The 23,923-nt window shown below is 41.3% G+C and overlaps 1 protein-coding gene across 1 annotated transcript; it reads left to right on the top strand.

Moving 5' to 3' along the window:
- The first annotated feature begins 12,266 nt into the window (after positions 1-12,266).
- Positions 12,267-12,794, top strand: LOC149243968 (uncharacterized). The gene has a single exon (XM_089371361.1). The coding sequence runs from the start codon at positions 12,267-12,269 to the stop codon at positions 12,792-12,794; it is 528 nt and encodes a 175-aa protein (XP_089227487.1).
- Positions 12,795-23,923: the final 11,129 nt, after the last annotated feature.

The raw sequence follows: 23,923 nt of genomic DNA on the forward strand, positions 1-23,923 counted from the left end.
TGGAGCAATTTACTTTACCAAGTCGGATCTTCGTTCAAGATATCATCAAATCAGAATGAAGATTGAAGACATTCCAAAAACAACATTTAGAACTCATGAGGGTCATTATGAATTTTTGGTCAAGCCTTTTGGCCTTATCAATGCACCTTCTACATTTCAAGGTTGGATGAATTCCATTTTCAAACCCTTCCTTAGAAAATTTGTGTTAGTATTTTTTGATGATATACCAATCTACAACAAGTCTTGGAGGGATCATGTTCAACATGTTGACAGGGTGCTCAAACTATTGGAGGAGAAAAAATTATATGCAAAAATCTCCAAATGAAGACTAAAGACATTCTGAAAACGACATTTAGAACTCATGAGGGTCATTATGAATTTTTGGTCATGCCTTTTGGCTTTATCAATGCACCTTCTACATTTCAAGGTTTGATGAATTCCATTTTCAAACCCTTCCTTAGAAAATTTGTGTTAGTATTTTTTGATGATATACTAATCTACAACAAGTCTTGGAAGGATCATGTTCAACATGTTGACAAGGTGCTCAAACTATTGGAGGAGAAACAATTATATGCAAAAAGCTCCAAATGTTTCTTTGGAGTACAAGAGGTGGAATATTTGGGTACTTAGTTAGCTCATAGCTCATCTTATCATCCTCAATCTGATGGGAAAACTGAGATAGTGAACAAATGTTTGGAAGGATATCTTCGTTTCTTTGTATCTGATAAACAAACATAATGGTTCAAGTGGTTGTCTCTGGCTGAATGGTGGTATAACACTTCCTTCCATACTGCAGTAAAAATGACCCCATTTATGGCACTTTATGGATATCATCCACTGTCCATCACATCATCTTTAAAAGAAAATTCTAAGGTTCAAGAAGTGGAAGATCACATCGAGAATCAACAACAAGTTCTCAAAGTCTTAAAGCATAACCTCACTTTGGCACAAAATATAATGAAACAACAGGCAGATCAACATCGCAGCAAAAGAAGTTTTCATGTAGGTGACTAGGTATTTCTACGACTACAACCATACAAACAAATGTCCCTAAAGCAAGCTAAGAAGGATGACAAATTATCACCAAAATATTATGGTTCCTACAAGGTGTTACAAGAGATTGGTACTATGGCATACAAACTGGAGCTTCCTGCATCTTCCCGAGTGCACCCAGTTTTCCATGTTTCATGCTTAAAGAAGGTTATAGGTGAGAAGATTCCAGTTCAAACAATATTGCCAAAACTTGACGAGGAAGGAAATCATATTGTAACTTCAAGCAGTCATGGAAACAAAACCTGATAGCTACGAAATCGATCAATTTCAGAGTATCTCGTCAAGTGGAAGAACTTACCCAATAAAGATTCCACATGGGAGGACGAGAATTCTATACAGAAGCATCAAGAACTACTCAAGTGTTGAGGACAACACTTTTTGAAGGAGAGGGGCACGTTAGGTCCCTATACTACTAGTGTAACCCCTTATTGTTATTAGTGCAACCCCCTTATTATATTGTTGTGCCCATGTAGTCCCCATATTGTTATTATTGTGCCCCATAGAACCCCACTATTGTTATTGTTGTGCCCTTACATTATTGTTGTTATGTCAGATCTGATTATATTATGACCCCTTAGACTCCTATATATAGAAAGGATGTATTGTCATTTGTATCATCCAATAATTGTTCATTTGTGTAAAGTAAAGGAGGTTTCCCCCTCAAAGAGGATGATTTTTCTGTTGTTGATCTATCTTTTCTATCTTTTTGTGAGTTGGTTTCATAACAATTTTGCCTCCTAGAAGTGGTTTGTCAGTGTGATTATAGTGTCATTTTCTTGGTTGACATGTTTGTCTGATTACAATTGCCTCTTGATTTGGTTTAAGTGTGTTTGGAGCTTGTTTTGCTTCCTAGGGTTCCTAGGGTTTCTAGGTCACCCTTCATTCACTCATTGGTCCACTCTTCAGAGATCAATTATCTTTGTTCAAAGAGTTATTTTGCATCTGGACATCTTTTGCAAGTCACTTTTGGTTCTTTGGTATAAAGTTATTTTCATTAGTGTCGAATTGAGTAGATGCTTTGAAAGTCACTTTAGTTCCATTAGCAAGAAATAGATTACAAAATTGTTTGTCTTTTGATTGAATCGAAAGGAAGTGTTTGTTGTTATTCTTGTGTTTCGGAAAGTGAAAGTGTATATCATTGAAGTATTTTCGAAACATTTCTTGCATTCAAATTGGAAAGTGAAAGAGATTTTCATGATTAGTGAATTGTTTGCATTTTATTTTGCTCTTTTGCACTAGTTTGCATTGATTGCATCTTTAGTGAAAAGGAAAATATTTTCATCTTTATGGCATTGCATTTGTTAGTAGAATGAAAGATTAGTTTTCATTTTATTGCATTGAAAAGTTTGTATTGATGTTTTTTTATTGTTTGATGCATTGATTGGTTGTTCCTCTTCCTTTGTTAGAATAGCCTTCATCAAATGGAAAGTTTCATTTTCATCATTTAGTTGCATTCTAGGAGCAGGTGACATCTTTGAGCCCTCAAAATTGAAACTTAATTCAAAGATTAACTTTAAAATTTACCTCAATAAATCTAAGGAGCATTTGAAACATTAACGTTCATACTTAGTGGTCTAGGCAAGAGACGTATTCTGACGTCTATAAAAATTAACAGTTGTCGTTTGCAATACTCTTGCATTAGACAAGTGCTAGCACAGACTTGTGCTCCCCGTACCGTCGAGTATATGAAGGGAGACCCTCATAGGTTGCAAAGCTTTATCTATAGGAAGCCGAGTATGCAGCCCTGTAAACGTGATGCACCAAACACAACATTCGGGGAGATTGCCTGCACATACGTCAAGTCCTTGGTAAATTTATTTGCTAAGGTGTATATTGCAGTTCACGGTTACTTGGTACTCCTTTTTTCCTAGAGTTACCTGAGTAGTCATTTCAATCTTTTCTAACTCCTTAAATTTGAAAAGATCATCGAGCACTTGTCCTTTCAACCTTGCTAAACCATCGAAAGCGATTAGAGTCACCTTTTCATCTTGTTCTCAACTCTTAAAAGATGAAAAGACAAGGTTTCTGTTTCTAAAAATAACTACCTGTGATAACATGTCGAACCCATGCAGTTGCTTCTTGGCCCGATCTTGAGTAAATCATTGTAAATTTTATTTTTAACTAGCCCTCAATGAATCTCCTTTCCTTTTCTTCTCTTGAGAGAAAGTCATCGTGGCTAAACCATTGAGTTCACCCCAAATTTCCCTTTCATTGTCTGATACTGAAGGGTCCTCCCAAGGAGTTCATCCAGAGCTTCCTCAGTCACTTGAAGATCAAGGTTTTGAACTTGGGATTATTCCAAGTATCTAACCCCTGTCTTCTCATCCACCACCATCAGATTCCTAGTCACCCCAAGAATCTGATCCTGAGACCCTTGACAATCCTATACATGTTGAAATGTGGCAACAAGAATATTCCAATTTTAATTTGTCCTTGAATTAAAATTCGAATTTAGTCTCACCAACTGCTTCAAAAATAATTAATTAATTCATCTTGAGTTAATTAGTTGGAGAAATTCAAGCTAGAAGTCTTTGTGAATTCATGCAATAGTTATCCCTTAAATTAAGGAGATTATCCCTTAATTAAGGAGATAAGGATGAGTTGTAATTAGTTAGCTCAGTTAACTAAGTTAAGTCCAGTTAAATTAGTTCCAAACAATTTGAGGAACTAAATGTGAGTTTAGTCAGTTAATGCATGCAACTAGTGTACTCTAGATAACTGAAGATTATCTCATAAATAACTCATGCATGTCTATTTAGACAAAAACCAAGTTGAGATTAAAGACAGGGACAATGTACTATCAGTTGAAAGAATTTTCCTATAAGAAAATCTCTTGCATGCAGAAGGAATTCATTCCTTGAGATTTGCGCAGTTTTACAATGTGTTGGAGCAGTGTGTGAGATCAGTGTCACACAAGGTTACAGCTGGATCACCCAGGGAAAACTGCGCAAGGAAATAGGAGGCTTGGAGGGTAGAGGAGAAGGCATATGAGCAGTCTATTATGTCTATGAGCAGCAGTGAGGGATTGTACTGAGAGCTGGATAGATGTGAGAGCTAAAGCTTTGTGTAATCTTGAGATATTTCCACTTGTATGATAATACAGATAGCGGGGTTTTTAGTTGAGGCTTTCCCTAGAGTATTCTTTTGTGTTTCATGTGTATTGATTCTTCTTCTCTGTTATATGTGTTCTGCTTGATCTTGCTCAAATCGATTAAGTTTCTGCAAGTTTGATTATAGAAGTAGATTAAGTATTTTTCTTTATTTATATTGCATAATCATGTTAATCTACAATCAAAATTTCTACAATATAGTCCCCTAAGAGTCTGCAAACCCCTGAGAGTTCGCAGAGGCTTGTTGTTTATCTACCAAATCTGTTATTCAATCCTATTGTGATATCTCCTCAGCGTCCTTACAGTCCTTACGACCGAACTAGTATTCCTTTGGAGTTATCTCCTCATACATCTTGGATTCCTCCTCGCCAGTTGTTTCCACCCATGGATTCAGAAGGTGAGATCCCAACCTCTTCTCTGGGTCATTTAGAAGTTTTCGCTACTCATACTCCTCATGTCGATGATGAACAAGGGTATGAATTTCCTCCAGAAGGTTTTCCTTTTATAGGAAGAGTCCCATCTCACACACTTCCTGAAACTAGTGGACCCATGTTTCCACCTGGTTATACAACCCTAGCCCAGTTAGTTTCAGGAACTCCTAGTGCTTCATCTTTGTATCAATATTCCATTTGGTCTTCCAATGTCATGCCTACTTCTGGTCTGTTTATTCCAAATGCGACCTCTCAAATTTATGTACAAACTGTTGTCACGTTAGTTCTTGTTCAACCTACGATTCCATCACAGCCTGTACCGTCGTTTCAACCATCTATTCTGGTACAACCGACTATTTTAGGTCAGGTTTCAGTTAGTTCTTCCACCCCTTCGTCAAGTGGACAAAATGTGCCACCGCCTAGGGGGAAAATCTGAATATTCCTCTTGTGTCAGGTGAAACCAATGTGAGTGGATTACAAACTCACATGGTTGGAGTCAATCAACCTTATTATGGTAGCATTCCTAACCCTATTGGTCTATTTGGGTCGGGTAATATCTAGTATCAGCAGTCTTATACGGCTCAGATTCAACTCCAACAAGTTTACATCCCATATGGTTCGCAAGCCTTGGTCAATACATATTACACTCCACAAGCAAGAGCTTATGTCCAGCCTGGCCAATCCACTATTCCAGGTGGATATGGTCAGATTCAATTCAGAAATTTCCAATACCCACAGGTATATCCCAAGGAACTATCCAACAACCCTTGCAGCAGCAAGGGAAACCATTAGAGCAACAAGGGAAACCTTTGTAACAGCAAGGGAAACCTCTGCAGCAGTCTCAGTAGCCTTTGCAGCAGCAAACTCAGTTTATTTAGTAGCCTACTCAACCTTTGTATCTGCAAGGCCAACCTTTGCAGCAGCAAGGTCAACCTTTATAGCAGCAAAGTCAACCTTTGCAGCAACAAGGTCAACCTCTGCAGCAAGCTCAATATGTATATCAACAAGGTCAGCCCTTGCAAGCACAAGGTCAACCCCTGCAGCAGCAGGGCCAATCTCTTCAGGTCCAGGGTCAACAGGTCCAACAACCTTACAACCCATATGCCGCATATAATGCTTATCAACGACCTATGGTAGGTCAATATCAAACCTACCCTAGACCAAATCCACCTTATGGTCAAGGTAACCCTCAGTGGGGGCAAAATCAAATCCCGTATGGTCAAAATCCTCCACTGTGGGGGAAAAATCCTTACTAGCAAGGTTGGAACCCGTAGTTTGGGCCTCCTCAAAGGCCCTACATGTCATTCAATCCGCAATTTCCATTCTTGGCTACGTTGGAACTGCCTGATGTCTTGAGGCTCATAAATGATCTTATCTTTCATTCACCTTAATTGCCTTCGTTCCAACTAAAATTCCAAGCGATTTCCCTAAGTTTGAAGGAAAGATCTAAAAAGGACTCGCAAGCCCATGTGATGACATATCACTTATGGTCCTCTTCAAATTTATATGTTGACGATTTTATTCGTCTCCGCCTCTTTCAGAGATACTTAAGAGGTGTTACCGCAAAATGGTATATCGAGTTGCCTCGAGATACCTATGTTGACTTTAAATCTTTAGCTATGGCCTTCCTCACCCATTTCCAATTGTCAGTTCGGTATGAAATTGGCACTCATTTTCTCACATCCCTTAAGCAAGATACTGCGACCCATATTTTTGATCATATCTATGAATGGAGACATCGATATCGCCTCATAAAATTCAAGATTCCTGATGAGTTGTTAATTGAATGGTTCACGAAATCATTTGTAAACAAAATTGTTGCAGATATATCAATGGGTGGATGTGTCAAGGAGGACCAAGCTGTTGCAAGTGCTAAGTATCTAGACTTAGTCTATTCCCAATTTGGCACGTTATATGAGATGTTGCCTGATGCTCCAAGGCCATCTTCGGATCCGATAGCCTCAAAGTCTCCCGATGTACCACCTATTGATGGTGTCATTAGTTTAGTGTCTCAGACTTCCACTAAGACTTCTTCAAAGCAAAAATCTATTTCAGGCACTGGTTCCAATAATCCTTTTAAGACCTACTCCAAGGGGGGATGGAGGTCTCGCGCTCTAGCCGTAAGGGTTTCGGTTAACCCTCAGCTGCAGGCTCGAGGGAACTAGGGCATCCAGTTTTTGGACAGCGCAGTGAGGTTTTTATCTTTTCAGCGGTTTCGAACCTGACAGCGACGGAATTTTCAACAGTTGGCTAGAATGGAGTATAGCGAGGAGACCGAGATGGTCGACTATTCCGCCGACCCGTTGGAAGGTTTTGACATATTTGGTTATTCTTCTCATGCCGTTACCGGGTGCTCCACCGACTTTTCTGCTGTTTCAAGGGTTCCCATACTTTCATCCATCCCCCCGTTCTTACCTGAAGCTCCGCCTACATCCCCGGATCCCGCTGCCCTGCTTCAATCCTTTTCGTCTGCCGCCTTCACTATTGATTTTTCTCCCCACCAGAATGGTTCTCCTGAACAGCATATCCCTCATGATCCTCTCCCCGTCATCTCCGTAGGGATATCCCCTGCATCGAATCCCTCTATCCCCTCTTCGGATGCCCCGGATCTGCGGCCAAACCCTCCCGTCTCGTTGACAATCAAATCATCGGGCAGCTTCAGCACGTCGGCCCTCATCCCACAAGCTTTAATCCGCTCTCCCAGGGTTTCTGGCTCACACCCCCTTGCAGATCATCCTACTGCCCCGAGATCGAAGAAAACGAAGTGTGTCAGGGAAACGGCTAAGGATATCTCGGTTCAACTCGGTGATCCAACAAATTTTGAAGAATCCATGGCATTGGCTCGCACGACCTTAGTAGGGCACGTTCGTGGGCGATCTTTCTCGGCGGAAAGATTAAAGGCTTGGGCAAATGAAATCTGGGGAGAAATGTTCACAGTCATGCCAGAGGTTATTGAACTTCCGAGGGGATGGTTTTCAATTCATTTTGCTGAAGAAGAACACACCAATACTGTCCTGGCGCAATATTGGCATATTGAAGCAGCTCCTGTACTTCTGAAAAGATGGAGCCCTCTCTTCGACCCTGAGCGTGAGCAGATAGGGGCGGGCCCTATTTGGGTTTGCTTTCCGGGCCTTCCGATTCAATATTGGTCGGAAGAAGCTTTTATCAAAATCGGGAATGCATTGGGGACCTATTTAGACCATGATCGATCTTACATGAATTCAAATAAAAAGATCATGGCTAGGATACTGGTATATTTGGATACCAGAGAGGGTTTGGAGGGCAAGATGACATTGCGATGGGGAAGTTTCAGTAATGCACAGCTCTTGGATTACGAAGGGGTACCCTTCAGATGCAACAAATGCCGCCAAATTGGGCATGTTTATAAGGACTGCCCTCTGATTATCGGTCAGGAAGGGAGGCCGAAACAGTCAAGACCATCTGCTGGAGGGGACTCTGCACCTGCTCCTACTCCACCAAGAACCTCGGGGCGTACTATTGGAGCGCGATCGTCTGTTCATCAATCTACTCCCATTCCGCCAGCATCTGAGCACGTGCATCATCGGCCTGCGTCGTCGCCTCCATTGACCAGAGCTCGGGCAGCTGCAGCGGCCGCAAATATTTCGGGTACTCATCCTATCTCTCTCCCTATCACATCTGATTTATCATATGCGCATTTCTCATCTTCTGCATGCACTATGATACAATGTGATATCCCCATCCCGCCTCCTTCAATATCTTCTGGTTCGCCCTCACTTCCCTTCACCTCTCCGCCCTCCTCGCCGTCATCTTCTAGATCATTATCATCTTATCCATACTCCCTTCGTCCCCGTGCGCATCGACCGGATCCTCCCCCACCTGCGGGATTGGGTATTGTTTCTCTGGATCCTGGTTTCTCATCATCTCGTGGTCGCAAATCAAACCTTTCAAAAGCCATCAAAAATGCTAGCGCAGAAGTTGCCGCTGGGCGTCAAGCCACCATCACTGGGGTCCTTAGAGCCGATTACCCCCCTAAATCTGGTCCTCCATGAAAATTATCTCTTTCAATTGTAGGGGACTGGCTAGCACCCCAAAAAGGCTGGCCCTAAAACGACTTTTTGAAGTCGAGAACCCGGACATCATCCTCTTACAAGAAACACTTGGATCCTCAGAAGATTGTGTTCGGGCTCTATCCATGGTTGGAACAAAATGGAATTATATTGCTTTGGATGCTATGGGCAGGTCTGGAGGCCTGGCCCTCGGCATCAATCCTATATCTATCAAATTGGAATCTTCTTGGGGTGGTCAGGGATTCCTTGGTGCTGATATATTCTGTCGTGACCTTGGATGTTCTCTGAGAATCATTAACATCTACGGACCCTGTCACCACAGAGAACCCTATTGGAGCGACCTCCTTAGTAGAAACATCTTTGCATCGGATCGCATCATTATAGGAGGGGATCTGAACTTTTCCATAGGATTCTCCGAATCTTGGGGAGAGGCTGCTCAGAGAGACCCCATCTCAGACTACATTAGTGGACTATTGGAACAGCATGACCTCATTGATGTCCCTGTACAGAAGAAGCAGCCCACATGGCGAAACAGAAGAATAGGGAATGCAGCACTTGCTAGAAGGTTGGATCGTTTTCTGATGAAAGGACCCCTGATTCATCGGCTGCAATCTTTCAAACAATGGGTCTGTACTGGGGGTATTTCAGATCATCACCCTATTGCTTTGGAAATCCTTGGGTCCCATCAGAAGCCCAAAGCCCCTTTCAAATTTAACCATCAGTGGCTTCTTGATCCCAGTTTCAATGGATTGATCACATCATATTGGAATGCTCACCCCATAGACAGAGAATCTTCTTTTGCCAGGGGTTTTGTCAAAAACCTTACTGAATTAAAACATCTTGTGATAAACTGGGCAAAGGAGAAAAAGAAAGGGGAGGACGAAAGCCTATCTAAGATCGAATTGGAATTGGAAAATCTATTGGATGATAGAAACTTAGGTTTCATATCCCAGGAGGACAAGAATAAGCTGGTGGACCTGGAGAAACAAAGGAATATCATCCTAAAAGGGAGGGATGAATCTCTCAGGCTACGGAGTCGAGCCATCTGGCTGAAAGCGGGAGATGAAAATTCAAGATTTTTTCACAATTTTGCGAAGGGGAGGAAGGTGGCAAACACCATTTGGAATCTTCCTATGCCTGAGGGGGGCATAGCAGATACATTCAACAAACTCTCGAACCTGGGGACATCTCATTTCAGGAACCTTTACAAATCTCCGGCAGGCACAAACCTAGCAGAAATTATCAATGTGGCTGGTCACTTCCCTCGGTTCACTGAGGAGGATGATGCTGATGACCTAGCAGCACCAGTTACTATGGCTGAACTAGAAAGCACGATTAAATGGTTCAAAAAGGAGAAGAGCCCAGGCCCGGATGGATGGACAATCGAATTCTATGCTGCTTTCTTCGAACTTCTTGGCGAGGACATTCTTAAGGTGGTTGAAGAAAGCCGTTCTACCGGAAGTATATATCATGCCATCAACTCCACCTTCATTGCTCTTATTCCCAAAACAGATCACCCATCCTCTTTTGATGAATTTCGCCCCATATCCCTCTGTAATGTGCTCTACAAGATCATCTCTAAGATTATTGCAAATAGGATCAAACCCATTCTATCTCGGCATATATCTCCTCAACAATTTGCATTCTTAGAAAACCGGCAAATTCATGAAGCCATTGGATCTGCTCAAGAAGCTATTCACTCCATTTGGACCAAACGCCTCCGATGTATCCTGCTAAAGATTGATCTATCCAAAGCCTTTGATCGGGTTAGCTGGCTGTATATCAAAATGATCCTCATTCATACTGGTTTTCCCATCCCTTTCATCGATTGGATTATGGCTTGCATTACTTCCCCTACTTTTAGCATTCTGATTAATGGTTCTGCATCCCATTTCTTCCACTCTGAGCGGGGGCTTCGTCAGGGATGTCCTCTCTCTCCTTTACTTTTCCTCTTGGTCATTGAAGCTCTCAGCAGACTTCTCATCTCGGCCAAAAGGGAAGGAGACATCCGAGGTCTGAAGATAACTGATATCTGCTACCTTACCCATCTCCTCTTTGTTGATGATGTTCTCATACTGCTGGATGGCAGTATCCATGATTCTACTGCTTTCGCACGCATTTTATCTCTTTTTTCCAAGGCCACGGGTATGGAAGTAAACGCTGCAAAATCCACTATCACTCTGACTGGTACTTCTGTAAATGAATCTCACATTGCTAGAATGGCTTTCCCTTTCAATACTCAGCCATTGGATCGGGGGCTCAAATACTTGGGATATTGGCTTAAGCCGACCTGTCAAAAGATTGCGGATTGGGTCTGGTTAGTATCAAAGATTGAGAAGAGGCTGTCTTGCTAGAGCCACAGATACCTCTCCAGGGCGGGAAGATTAATCCTCATTAAATCTGTCCTCGAAGCTACCCCTGTATTCTGGATGGCCATGGCATGGATCCCCCGCAACATTCTAGCAAAACTGCAGCAACTCTGTAATAGATATCTTTGGGCTGGGAGTCAAGATAAACGTACATTTGCTTGGATTGGATGGCACAAGATTGCTATTCCAAAAAAATGGGGCGGCTGGGGATTAAAGGAGCTCTCGTCTTTTGCCATGGCTCTTGCTGCAAAAATGGGATGGGCACTTCTAACCTCTCATAGTCTATGGGCCTCGATCTCTTATCATAAATACATCTGGCCTATTTCCAAACTAGATTGGGCTCGACTACCAAATTGGAATAAATCTGGCATATCCTCGGTTTGGAAGGCTCTACTCCACTCTCTTCCCCTCATCAGAGATAACTTGGTATGGAGAATTAAGGCTGGAAACAGAATCAGAATTGGACTAGACCCCTGGTCCGGATGTGGTGGTCGTCACTTGCTTCCACAAGAACTCATCGACTATCTCTCGACCCTCGACATTAAGGTCTTAGCCCAGATCGCGGATCCGGAACATTCTGATATGTTTCGGCAGGCATGGAAAACCGCGAATCAATTGAACATCCCTCTGAGATGGCATGAGACGTGGGACAACTACAGAGAGGCATTATTGGAAGCACATATTCATATCACAGAGGGCTCGGATGAACTCATGTGGCACATAGCAGATCACGGTGTATATACACCCAAGGAAGGTTACCTACACCTTATTGAGGGCAAAAAACCACCCGACTGCGCTGGTTGGTGGCAGCTCATTTGGAAATTATCCGCATCTCCTAGATCTAGACTGTTCTCATGGTGCATATTGCGGCGCAAAGTCCCCACGGGTGACCAGCTCATGAAACGGGGGTTTCATGGCCCCAGCTGGTGCGTAATGTGTAACGCTGAATCTGAAACCATTGACCATTTATTCTTACAGTGTAGAGCGACCAGATCCGTTTGGAGCAACATTAAAGCGCACATTCAATTTGCAGGCGATTGGAATGGTCAGGATGTGATTCATGCTTGGACGGAATGGACTAAGATAAATGGTGGGACGAAACTGATAAACCTGCCTATCATTATAAATTGGGCTTTATGGAAATCCCGCAACTCCTGCATTTTCGAAAACAAGCCCATTCATTGGCCCTTGTTGGAAGCTCACATCATAGCTGCGTTTTCTGAACTGCCCGATCCACCTCCTCAGTGACACCGTATGCCTGGACCACCTCCTACCATAGACTCCACAATACCCTGGGCTTTCTTTGATGGTGCGGCAAACTCAAACAGCTGTGGTGGAGGGTTTATTATCCACATAAATGAACATCATCAGTATAGTATCAAAGCTGGGCTTGGGGCAGGGACAAACAACTTTGCAGAGCTCATCACCCTACGCCACCTTCTCCATTTCGCCCTGAGACACCACTGCACAAATATCAACATTTATGGGGACTCACAGCTCATCATCAGTTGGATAAATGGCAATGCATTGTGTCACATGCACACACTCAGCACTATCTTACAAGATGCACTTGAACTTAAATCAGCATTTAACCATATATCCATCTCTCACATATACAGGGAGCATAACAGGAGTGCCGACAAGCTTTCCAAGGAGGCGGCGTTGATGGACAGCGGCACATGGGAAATCAAAGAGAAAAAAGATCTACAAGTGCAGTCTTTTTACCATCGGCCTTATATAGATCCAAAGTATCCAACTCTGGATCAGCGGGCAGCATCATAGTTACTTTATTTTTATTATTTGTATAGACAGCATACAGACATAGACTGATATTTTTTTGTAAATTTTTGATGAAAACTCACTGATAGTATACAGATATGCAGACCCTGCGTGGTAGTGCAACTGAATGGTACTGAACATCATGATAAACTGACTCTCATGTAATTACTGATAATCAATGAAATATACTGATTTTTCCAGGGGAAAAAAATCCTTTTAAAAAAATCGTCAAATCTAGGTAAAACCTCCAAGGTACATGTTGTTCAGTCTACCGCATCAAATAAGGCCTCAAAAGGTAAGAAAAAGGGTAAAGGTAAAGCCAAAACTGATACCCCAAAATAGGATCCACCCAAATCATCTGTTGATGATGCTTGTAAACAAAAGGTGAAATATCCTTGCCTCATCTGTGAGGAAGACCATTATACCAAGTATCGTCCCAATGTACCGAGGTTAACCATTTATTGAAAGGGATGCCTAATGTTTTGAAATAAGCTTTTCCATATCAGTTGACACAGTTGGTAGACCAACCGCAATCCTCTACCTCTTCTGGTTCCCAAGTTTTCATTATGCAAGGTTCATCACCTATTTTGATTGCTACTCGAACAAAGAACTATTAAACCCTACAAAAGAAAACGGTGGAGAAAGAACTCACCGATATACCTTCTACTTCCACTCCATCCAATTTTGGTTTGCTCCATATTGAGTGTCCTAACAATGAATCCGTAACCTGACCACCTCCTAAAGGTGTACTTCAGAAGTCATCTTATAATCCAAATACTAGAGTTGCACAGCATTATAATATTATTGAAGATTTATCTCAAGCGCCTTCAGCAATGTCTACTTTGGAAGTTCTCCAAACATGTCCAACGCAGTGGAAATCATTATTGTCTGCTATAGGTGTTGTTGATCCTGTCGATTTGAGTTTAATTACCTTTGATCTTGAAACCATGTTCCTCGTCTTCCTTCTCAAATTGCTTTTCTAATTCAAGTTATCATTAAAGGAAAAACGATCCATCAAATTGTTATTGATGAAGGCGCTTCCACCTGCATCATGTTTGTTTCATGCTGGAAGGCCATTGGCTCTCCTCCTCTCAATCAGTCCCCAAACCCTTTGGAGACCTTTGATGGCAGAGTCTCCAGTTCATATGGTATTCTCACAAACTTTCCTATCACGTTGGAAGGAAAAACCGTTGAGCTAGAAGTGGAAGTTGTAGACGTGAGTCTCAATTACAACCTTCTTCTCGGGCAAAGTTGGACCCACACTATGTTTTTTGTGGTTTCTTCTTTGTTCTAAGTGCTTTGTTTTCCTCACGAAAGAAAAATTGTCACCGTCGACCAACTGTCTTTTTTCTCTTCTGGTTCATCGAACGACAATGTCCCATATGTGGGAAATACCAAAATTCCTTATGAGAGTGTGGGGGCAGGTCTTTTCAAAGACTCTACTTTAATGGGTACTTTTACTCTCCCACCTCCAAATGTCACTTCGGTCAATATGATCTCAGTATCTAAAGATCCTTGGATTATTCTTACCCCAGATCAAATTGATCCATTTGGTGATTCTATGTCGTTGATTTTTTTAGAGCAAGACTATCAAGAAATTTTCTTGGCTTCAACGGCCGCTTCAGAAAGTCATGTTGTTTTCAGTATGAACCTGGATACTTATGTGCCAACTCCTTGGCTTGTTTCATGGGATTCGCCAGATCCTTTGGACGAGACATTCCCCACTAACGAGAGTATCATTGAGGTTATGTCTCTGGATGAAACTCCTTGGAACGATCTACATCATGATTCTTCATTTCTTCCCAGCCTCAGTGAGATGTCGTCATGTCTTGAAGCGTTCCTTTCTCATTGCCCAACACATCAACTTCAAACACCTATTTTGGTGCACGAAGTCCTGCCTGAGGGTAATATGGGAATCATTACTGCAACTCTACCCATTGAAATTTCAGTTCAACCTGAAATTGTCAAAATCTTTCAATTGGGGGCACCTTTTTCTCGTCATGAGATTAATTTTTTCATGCCTCCTTTTACGAGATTGTTTCATCGAGTCTCTACCATTTTCCCATTATCGCAATGGGGTTTTCATCTTATGACTCGTAACCCTCACTCGCCCAGGGGGCATGGGGGCATAGCCTTCTATGAGTTTTACTCTATTATTTGGCTGAGTCGATGCTTACACGTCATGTCAACGGTGAAACTCTAGTTTTATTCTTTGTTGATCGATTACCCGAATCTGAAAATGGACTCCATCTGTGCTTTTTACGCGAGGTCATTCATGTAATAACTTTTTGTACATTAGTGTGTGAATTCATTAGTGTGCGCTTTTTTATTCTTGGTGTGTTTATTTGCTTTGCAGACATGTGTTTTTTCTACTTACCTTGTGTTCCAATCAGTTTGCAAATGTCGTCAAGTCATTATCTCGGTTTTGCTAATGGTGCTTGTCATAGCACACGGAATTCATATTTCGTATCTTGGGCACTCTTTGCCCCTGATGGCGAGTTGATTGACTTATAAGGTATATGCCTTAGTCGAAAACCTACTAATATTGTTGAATACATTGCAGTCATTGAACTATTGTCAGAAGCAATTTCTCTTGGCATTAGAGATTTAGTTGTTGTAGAAATTTCACCTGTAGAACAAACCGATATATGCAATGCCCTAAAGCATAATACTTGTTATACTTCTACAAAACATTAAGCGGAAGCATAATTGAATTCATGAGCAACATCAAGTAGAAACATGCATAACTGATCAAGAGAAATAATCACACATAACACAAGATATATCCAGGGGAAACCACCAACATAAAACCCCAACCATGCATTATCAATCAAGTGGAAATCCTCTTCACAATACAAAAATAATCAGCTCTCAAGCTATTCAGTTCTCTATGAAGATATGAAGATATGTCTCATGAACCAACCAAGCCCTGTATATAAAGGCTTTACCTATGGTCCAATCCCTATTTCCTTGTGCAGTTTGCTTGGGAAATAATAGCAAAAGGATATGCAATTAATTCCAAACATGCCAAGTCAACCTATGGTCCAACTACGCAATCCTTGAGGACACTAGTTCCTCAACCATGCAAAAACTGCTTACTAGAAATAGTCAAGCATATGATAGTACACTATCCCACATCTGATCTCAACTGGGTCTCTGACAAAACTGACATGCAACAATTATCCATGAATGAATTCTCAGTTATCTGAAATAATAGTTGTCACATGCATGCAAGCATTAACAAACTATATTTTATTATTTTAACAACTTGTTAAAATAATCTAACTGGACTTGACCAGTTAGAACTAAGTCAACTGATTCTCTCATTATAGAACTCATACTTATTCCCTCAATCAGTGGAGGAAATTAAGGATAAATTCCTCAATCAGTGGGACAACTCATGTGCATGCTCACAAAGACTTCAAATTCGAATTTCCTTAACTAATTAACTCAACTGAATTAATTAATTAATATTTCCAACTGCTGTTAAGACCAAAATTAATTTTACTTCCTATAGATAGACTAAGGACTGCTATAAATAGGAAGGGACCCAAAAATGTTATTTTTAGAACTTTCTATTTTTAGTAGTTTCACCTCTCACCCAATGTGGCCAATGACCTCACTGGCCAAACTGCTATTTTTAGCAGGTCTATTTTTAGCACATTCTAAATTTAGCATTTCTTGTTGCACACTTTTCAACACTCCCTCTCAACAAGAAAGGCTTCCTCTCGAACCCGATCCTATAACTCTGGAATGTTCTGCATGCAACACACCTACCCGGTCCACTTGCTCCAACAACACTTGGAACAAAAACACTCCCAACTAACCACTCTGTTGAGCTAGGAACATACTCTGATGTTGAAGCTCTACCTGCTTCTGACAAGTGCTCCCTCTCTAACATTTGCGCTACTGCAACATCTCCATGCATCTCACACCATTGCACACCTCTCTATGCTACCTAGCACTGTGCAAAACACTTGTTCCTCTCACATTGCTGCAACTTGCTAGCTATGCGCTGTCCTGGGATTCCCTGCACTGTCGCTCTCTCTGCCGCTCCATCCGCATCTGTCTCTACCAAATTAGTCAGTTTCTGTTACTCCATATCGGGGCTCTTGTAGCAAGGTCTCATCCAAGAGGTTGGGTACCTCAAGGATCCTGCCCCTCCTCCTTGGGACAATCACTCTACATCACCCCACCTCCTACCTGGAGGTATGGCTGCATGCAATCCCTCTTCCCACCTGGCTCAAAGTTTCCTCCTACTAGAGGTCTCTGCATGGGTAGATGTCTCTACTCGATCTCCTCTAAGCTTCCCTTGTTGTGGCTGCTCCACAACCTCCTGAAGCTGTTGCACCAATCGTGGCTCCTCCACAATTGTCTGAGACTTCTTCTAGCTCTACATGTTGAGAGGTAATATACGCTCCCTCTCAACCATCAAGTCTCCATCAGTTGCCTTGCTGCTCAAGGCTTTGCATGCATCTTGAACCTCAAGAGCATATAGGTTCTTGACCCATGAACCAATCTACTTCACCTGTCTAATGATGATATGTCTAAGGAAAACCTTTCCCTTACTGAAGACTACATCATAGCCTCTGTCTTCCAGTATTGTGATCGACACCAAGTTTCTCTTTAGTCCTGGTACATACTTGACATTGGTCAAGGTAAGGCGAGCTCCATTCTCCCTCTGAAAAATAACCGTGCCTACACCTGAGACATTATACTTCTCATCATTACCCATCTCTATGAGTATCTAGAGATCTTTCTCCTCCAAAGTATTGAACAAACTCTTGTCGCCGGTCATGTGGAAAGAAGCTCCACTATCAAGAAACCAACCACTTCCCACCATGGATGAAACCATGCATGCGAAGAGTGTGAAATCCAACTCAAACTGTGAAGCAAGTGCCTCACCTTTAGATCCTTCCCTGGATCCCTTCTTGGATTTCCTCCGTGGACAATTTGCAACATAATGCCCCACTTCATGACAACGAAAGCATCGCACTTTTGATTTGTCAACCTTCTTCCCATCATTGGAAGAACTAGATTCAGAAAGAGAAACCTTCTCCTTCCCCTTCTTCATCTTACTCGCTAAGGCATAGTTCTCCTCATCATGCATAGATGAAGAATTGTCTCTAGTGCTCCATCTGATCTCCTTCTGCATCAAATCCAACCATAGTTGTTCCCAATCTGGCAGTTTCTCCCTTCCATTCACCGAGTCCTGGTAGTTATGCCAACTCTTAGGAAGGCCAAGGAGTGCTAGACTCACCATATCCTCATCCGATGTCATGATCCCTACACTTGCAAGCTCATCCCTGCATGCGATGAGCTTGGTCAGATACATAGAGATCGTCTCATCCCTTTCACACTTGATATTTTGAAGTTTGTCCTTCAGTGCCAGCTTCCTCTGATCATTGTTATTCTTATATAAATCTTTCAATGTTTTCCACATTGCATGCAGAGTCTCCTTCCCATGGAGGCTCGAGACAATGTGATCTCGCACTCCCTCCAAGAGAATTCGCCTAGTTGTAGCCACACACTTCCTCCATTCCACCTGCTCAGTCTTGTCAGTAGGCTTAGGGATTTCTTGATCAATGAAATCCTTAAGGCCATTATCTTCCAAAACTGCCTCCATGTGATCCTTCCAAGCTATATAGTTTGACTTGCCATCAAGGGCATACTCAAGCCTCAAACCGTAGAATGCCATCGATGAAATAGATGTGATAAGAACTTGAGATCTATATCAAGAATAAGAAACTTTGAATTCCTCCTGCTAGTATATTGTTCTTGCTTGATCACCTATGCTCTGATACCATGTAGAAATTTCACCTGTAGAACAAACCGATATATGCAATGTCCTAAAGCATAATACTTGTTCTACTTCTACAAAACATTAAGCGGAAGCATAATCGAATTCATGAGCAACATCAAGTAGAAACATGCATAACTGATCAAGAGAAATAATCACACATAACACAAGATATATCTAGGGGAAAGCACCAGCATAAAACCCCAACCATGTATTATCAATCAAGTGGAAATCCTCTTCACAATACAAAAAGAATCATCTCTCAAGCTATTCAGTTCTCAATGAACTATGAAGATATGAAGATATGTCTCATGAACCAACCAAGCCCTGTATATAAAGGCTTTACCTATGGTCCAATCCCTATTTCCTTGCACAGTTTGCTTAGGAAATAATAGCAAAAGCATATGCAATTAATTCCAAACATACCAAGTCAACCTATGGTCCAACTATGCAATCCTTGAGGACACTAGTTCCTCAACCATGCAAAAACTACTTACTAGAAATAGTCAAGCATCTGATAGTACACTATCCCACATCTGATCTCAACTGGGTCTCTGACAGAACTGACATGCAACAGTTATCCATGAGTGAATTCTCAATTATCTAAAATAATAGTTGTCACATGCATGCAAGCATTAACAAACTATATTTTATTATTTTAACAACTTGTTAAAATAATCTAACTGGACTTGACTAGTTAGAACTAAGTCAACTGATTCTCTCATTATAGAACTCATACTTATTCCCTCAATCAGTGGAGGAAATTAAGGATAAATTCCTCAATCAATGGGACAACTCATGTGCATGCTCACAAAGACTTCAAATTCGAATTTCCTTAACTAATTAACTCAACTGAATTAATTAATTAATATTTCCAAGTGCTGTTAAGACAAAAATTAATTTTACTTCCTATATATAGACTAGGGACTGCTATAAATAGGAAGGGACCCAGAAATGTTATTTTTAGTAGTTTCACCTATCACCCAATGTGGCCAATGACCTCACTGGCCAAAGTGCTATTTTTAGACATGTTATTTTTAGCAGGTTTATTTTTAGCACATTCTAAATTTAGCATTCCTTGTTGCACACTTTTCAACAGTTGTCAAGTTAGATTTGCAAATCGTTGTGTTATGGTTAAACAATCATTATTCGGTAAGAAATCCATATATATTGCATATGTATCTATGTGTTCGATTATTGGAAAGAAATTCTGATTTTATCACATATCAACATATTCCACGCAATTTGAATGCATTAATAGATGCATTTGCGTAATTTATTACACCAATCACATCATCATGTATATCGTGTCTATCAGAGTGTTTACTTCAAAATCTCAAAAAATAAAGTGTTCTGAGACACTTGGCTTTCAAAGCCTACAAAATGTGCAAAAATAACTAGGAAGGCTATCATCCCACACGATGCTCATGGTAGCATGCGACTGCTCTGATCACTCGGCCCAACAGCCGACGCAGTCTCGCTGATACTCCTACAGTGTGCCTTTGCCATCGTAGTGGCACCTCGTCTATGGTAGCATACTCTAGAATCCCTTGGGTAATCATGTCCAGGTTACGCTCCATCTCTACCAAGGGGTCCGCCCCTTCCTCGTAATTGGCACCTTCTATCTGATGGGTTGCTCGTCATGGAATTGGCGACATGCCAGACGGTCTTTCTAGTCCAACACCTGCACATTTATCACAAGTTGCATCTCAGTTACGCTTTTACAAAAAATCATAAAACTTGAAAAAATCAAAAAACAAGTTTTACCTACGTCAGTCCACTGTTCTCCCAGTGGCAGAGGTAGATCCCATCTGAAATATGTGTCGGCATAAGCATAATCATCCACAACAATTAGTTGGTGAAGTAGCCAACCAGAAAACTGTGGAGGGAAATGCATATGTTTGCCCCCTCCTCCTCGAGGCATGAGTTGACTCCACCACACTAGCCGTGGATCTTGGGGGAGAGGATATAGTACCTCTGCAAATTGGTTCCAAAACACGGGCATCCACTCTAGGAAGAAAGTAACCAGTATTGAACTGAAACCAAATTGTTTCAAGTTCCCTCGTTTACCTTTGGTTAGTTGCCTCTTCATATTATCCAGCAGTCCTCCACACCAGTTGAAGACTGTGGGAGTCAAGCAATCTACTACATAACAGAATTGCGACTGGGAGGCTTCATGGAGAGCTTGCGTGCCAGATACACGAGCTATGGTGAAAAATATAGTTCTCAAGGGAAGTTTAGTGACTGTTGTTGTCTTTACTTTCCTGCCCATGGTCATATCTGAACCTGGGAAATGTCTCCTGACGAGACTACTAGTACTTTCACCTCCTGGGCAAGATCCAAAGAGTTGGACTCTCTCTCCCCTCCTAGACAATCCGGTAATGAAATAGATGTTTGTTTCTTCCAACACTAGTTCCTGGTCTTTTATTATGAAGAGTTCTCGATCAACATCCCATAAGCTGATCAAATACAGCAACAGCTCCATCTAAGCTCTCAATCTTGTGGTCCTGAAGAACTTCAACAACCCACAATTTCTTAAAGCATTGATGCATTCTGGATCCTGGGCTGCCTAGTGGTCTTCGGCCTCATGGCCTCTTTCTTTCCATTCTAGAACCACGATTTCCTACAAAACATCATTAAACACAAGTTAAAGCCTTTTTCATGGGTCAAAACTGAGAATTTTTTCTTGAAAGAAGAGATTTTCTTAAAAAAAAAATATGACTCAACTCCATCGCGCCTGTTTTTATTAACAGAGGGACATCATTGCGAGGGCCTTTGGCCTGGGAGCAATCATCGCAGGTCCGATGAGGAAACCCGCGATGATCACCGACATTTTAAAATCCTTCCTTTTAGCATACAAAATTCCGTTAAAAATGCATAAAAGTATGATGAATTGCAAGAGCAAGGATAGACCTCTTACCTACTACAAATGGTTCGCAAAATGATGCCTAGGGTCTCCCACACTGGTCACCTGAAAATCGAGCAAATTAGGGCACAAATGCACTCTCAAAATTTACTTGGGTGGAATGGTAAAAATATTTTTACTTTTGGTCTATTTATAAGTTTTGAAGTAATTTTTTGTCAATATTTTATTAATATTTTAATATTTTTCTCAATATCAGTGATGGCTGAATCTCTTTGTGCATTTACAGGTAATTTTGATGGACAGTGATCATTTTTTACTAATTCACACAAGTTTTTGTTTTATCTCTTTTTCAGACTCGTTAAAAATAAACAAAAAAGGAACCCCCTTGGAGTCATCTTTAAGCCCTTTTTTGACTCTCGAAACATGAAAAGATCGTCGAGCACTTGTCATTTCGAACTCGTTAAATTAAATGAATTGACGTCGTCTCAGTATACATTTACCCCTTTTTTGAGCTGAGATTGACTATTTATGAAAAAGTTACACCTTGGTCGATATGGTCAAGAAGTTCTCTCAAATATTATTTTATACCTTTTCGGGTTCGAGGGAAAAATTACAAAAAGTGACATGATGGAGTTTTCTTTTTCGTCTCTTTTTCAAACTCTTTAAATATGAAAAAGATACGGATTTATTCTTACGTCGGACTCGTTAAAATTTTATGACGAAAGACTTGTCACCGTGATGAGATCGAGTTTCTCCTTCCTAGGACTCATAAAACTTATTAGGATGGATTCATTCGAAGAATGAACTTACATGACAAGAATATGTTATCCCCTTCAAGCTTGTGATTAAAAATATTTGGGGTACTCGCTAGAAATAGCGGGGGGGAAATGAAAATGAAACATCCTTTGTATAGGCAGCATGTCGCCCTTGAACATGACACTCTTCTACTTGCGTGTCAAGTTTGGGAAATCCTCACTCAGTCTCTTGTCCTCCTGAGTTTGGGTGATCCATTTTTTCCTCTCATTTGACTATTCCATTTTGTCATCGTGACCTTTAGTCCTATGTTGAGCGAAATGCTGCCACACTTTAGACTCGTGTCGCCAGCGTTCAAGAGAAGCCCTATCTGCAGTTATTTACCTGTACATTGTCTGACCCATTGATACATTCTTGGATCTTATTCATTTCATTCCACTTTATTCCTTGTTTCGTTTTGATGATGGGGGACTCATCATTTCCCTCCTTCGACAGGTTGCTTCTTGTTGACTTCAGTTCCTTATCCAGGAAGATGATTTAGAAACTCCCTTTTATTACCTTAGAGCTTGCATGCCTTAATTGCAAGTTCTTCACACCTAACGACAGGTTTTCATCATTGGCCTTCGATCGGATGATTCCACGTGTGTCCGACTTCAACCTCATTATCACATTCACGGATTGTATCATTGTACCTTGAGAGCCATTATCATTATTGGTGGTTTCTCTCATACATGTTAACGATCCACATCATTGGCTGGTAATCAGGTGGTTTTCTAGCATGTTTGACTTCAACACATTCATTCACATGTTATAATTTGTACTTTGATCGGGTTGGGATGGAGCGCAAGACCCTGAGTCTTGTCTGATGACTCAGGTTGCATGGAGTTATATGTGATTCATGATTGTACTTGTGTTTCTTCTATACGGATGTTTGTGATCATACCATGGGAGTTTACATTTATAATGATCCTTCTATATCAGATGGTTGTGACCATACCTTGGATCTTAGATTCATAGATGATCCTTCTCGTTTGGATGGTTGTGCCCATACCATGGATCCTTTCATATAGTCCTTATCATTCGGATGGCTACGTCCATACCGTGGATTCATGTTTTTGATATCATATATGTATATGTATATGAGTCTTTGATTTGCAAGTCTCCTGGCAGTGTTTGTCCTCATCCTTGCAAAAGCTCGTAAAGCGTCTCAACCATCACTCCTCATTCTGCCTTCATGATTTAGGGGGAATCTGTTACACAGTATTTTGTCACACCTCTTGCACTTCCCCGTGACATACCTCAAAGTGCCCAAAACATGACCATTATGCAGTGTACTCATTCATATATGTAGCTCAGATCCTTCCTAAGACATTGATTGGAAAATTCCTTGAGCTTCCCCTGAAGGAAATAGCTCTAAAACCCTAATTTGAGAATCATCGCCCTTATGAGACTAAAAAAATGATGATCGCCTGTTGCACTGTACTTGACCCGTGATGGCATCGCTCTGTTCACTTGTATACCCGTGATGATCCCAAAAAGACAATTTTCCCAAAGAGGATGAGAAGCTTCATGATCTAGAAGCTTCCAGAGCAGCGAGATGGAGGTTGTTTGGCATAGATGAGGTCGAATTCTCCCAACTTGGCCTCTTGGTCTTATCCCTATGACCTACCTCCTTGAGATGAGGGCCTACTCCTATCTTTGGAGAGATCCTAA

Source organism: Pinus tabuliformis, chromosome 8, assembly GCF_031772625.1.
Source record: "Pinus tabuliformis cultivar Carrire ecotype Pingquan chromosome 8, CPIR1, whole genome shotgun sequence".
In the NCBI taxonomy this organism is placed as follows: domain Eukaryota; kingdom Viridiplantae; phylum Streptophyta; class Pinopsida; order Pinales; family Pinaceae; genus Pinus; species Pinus tabuliformis.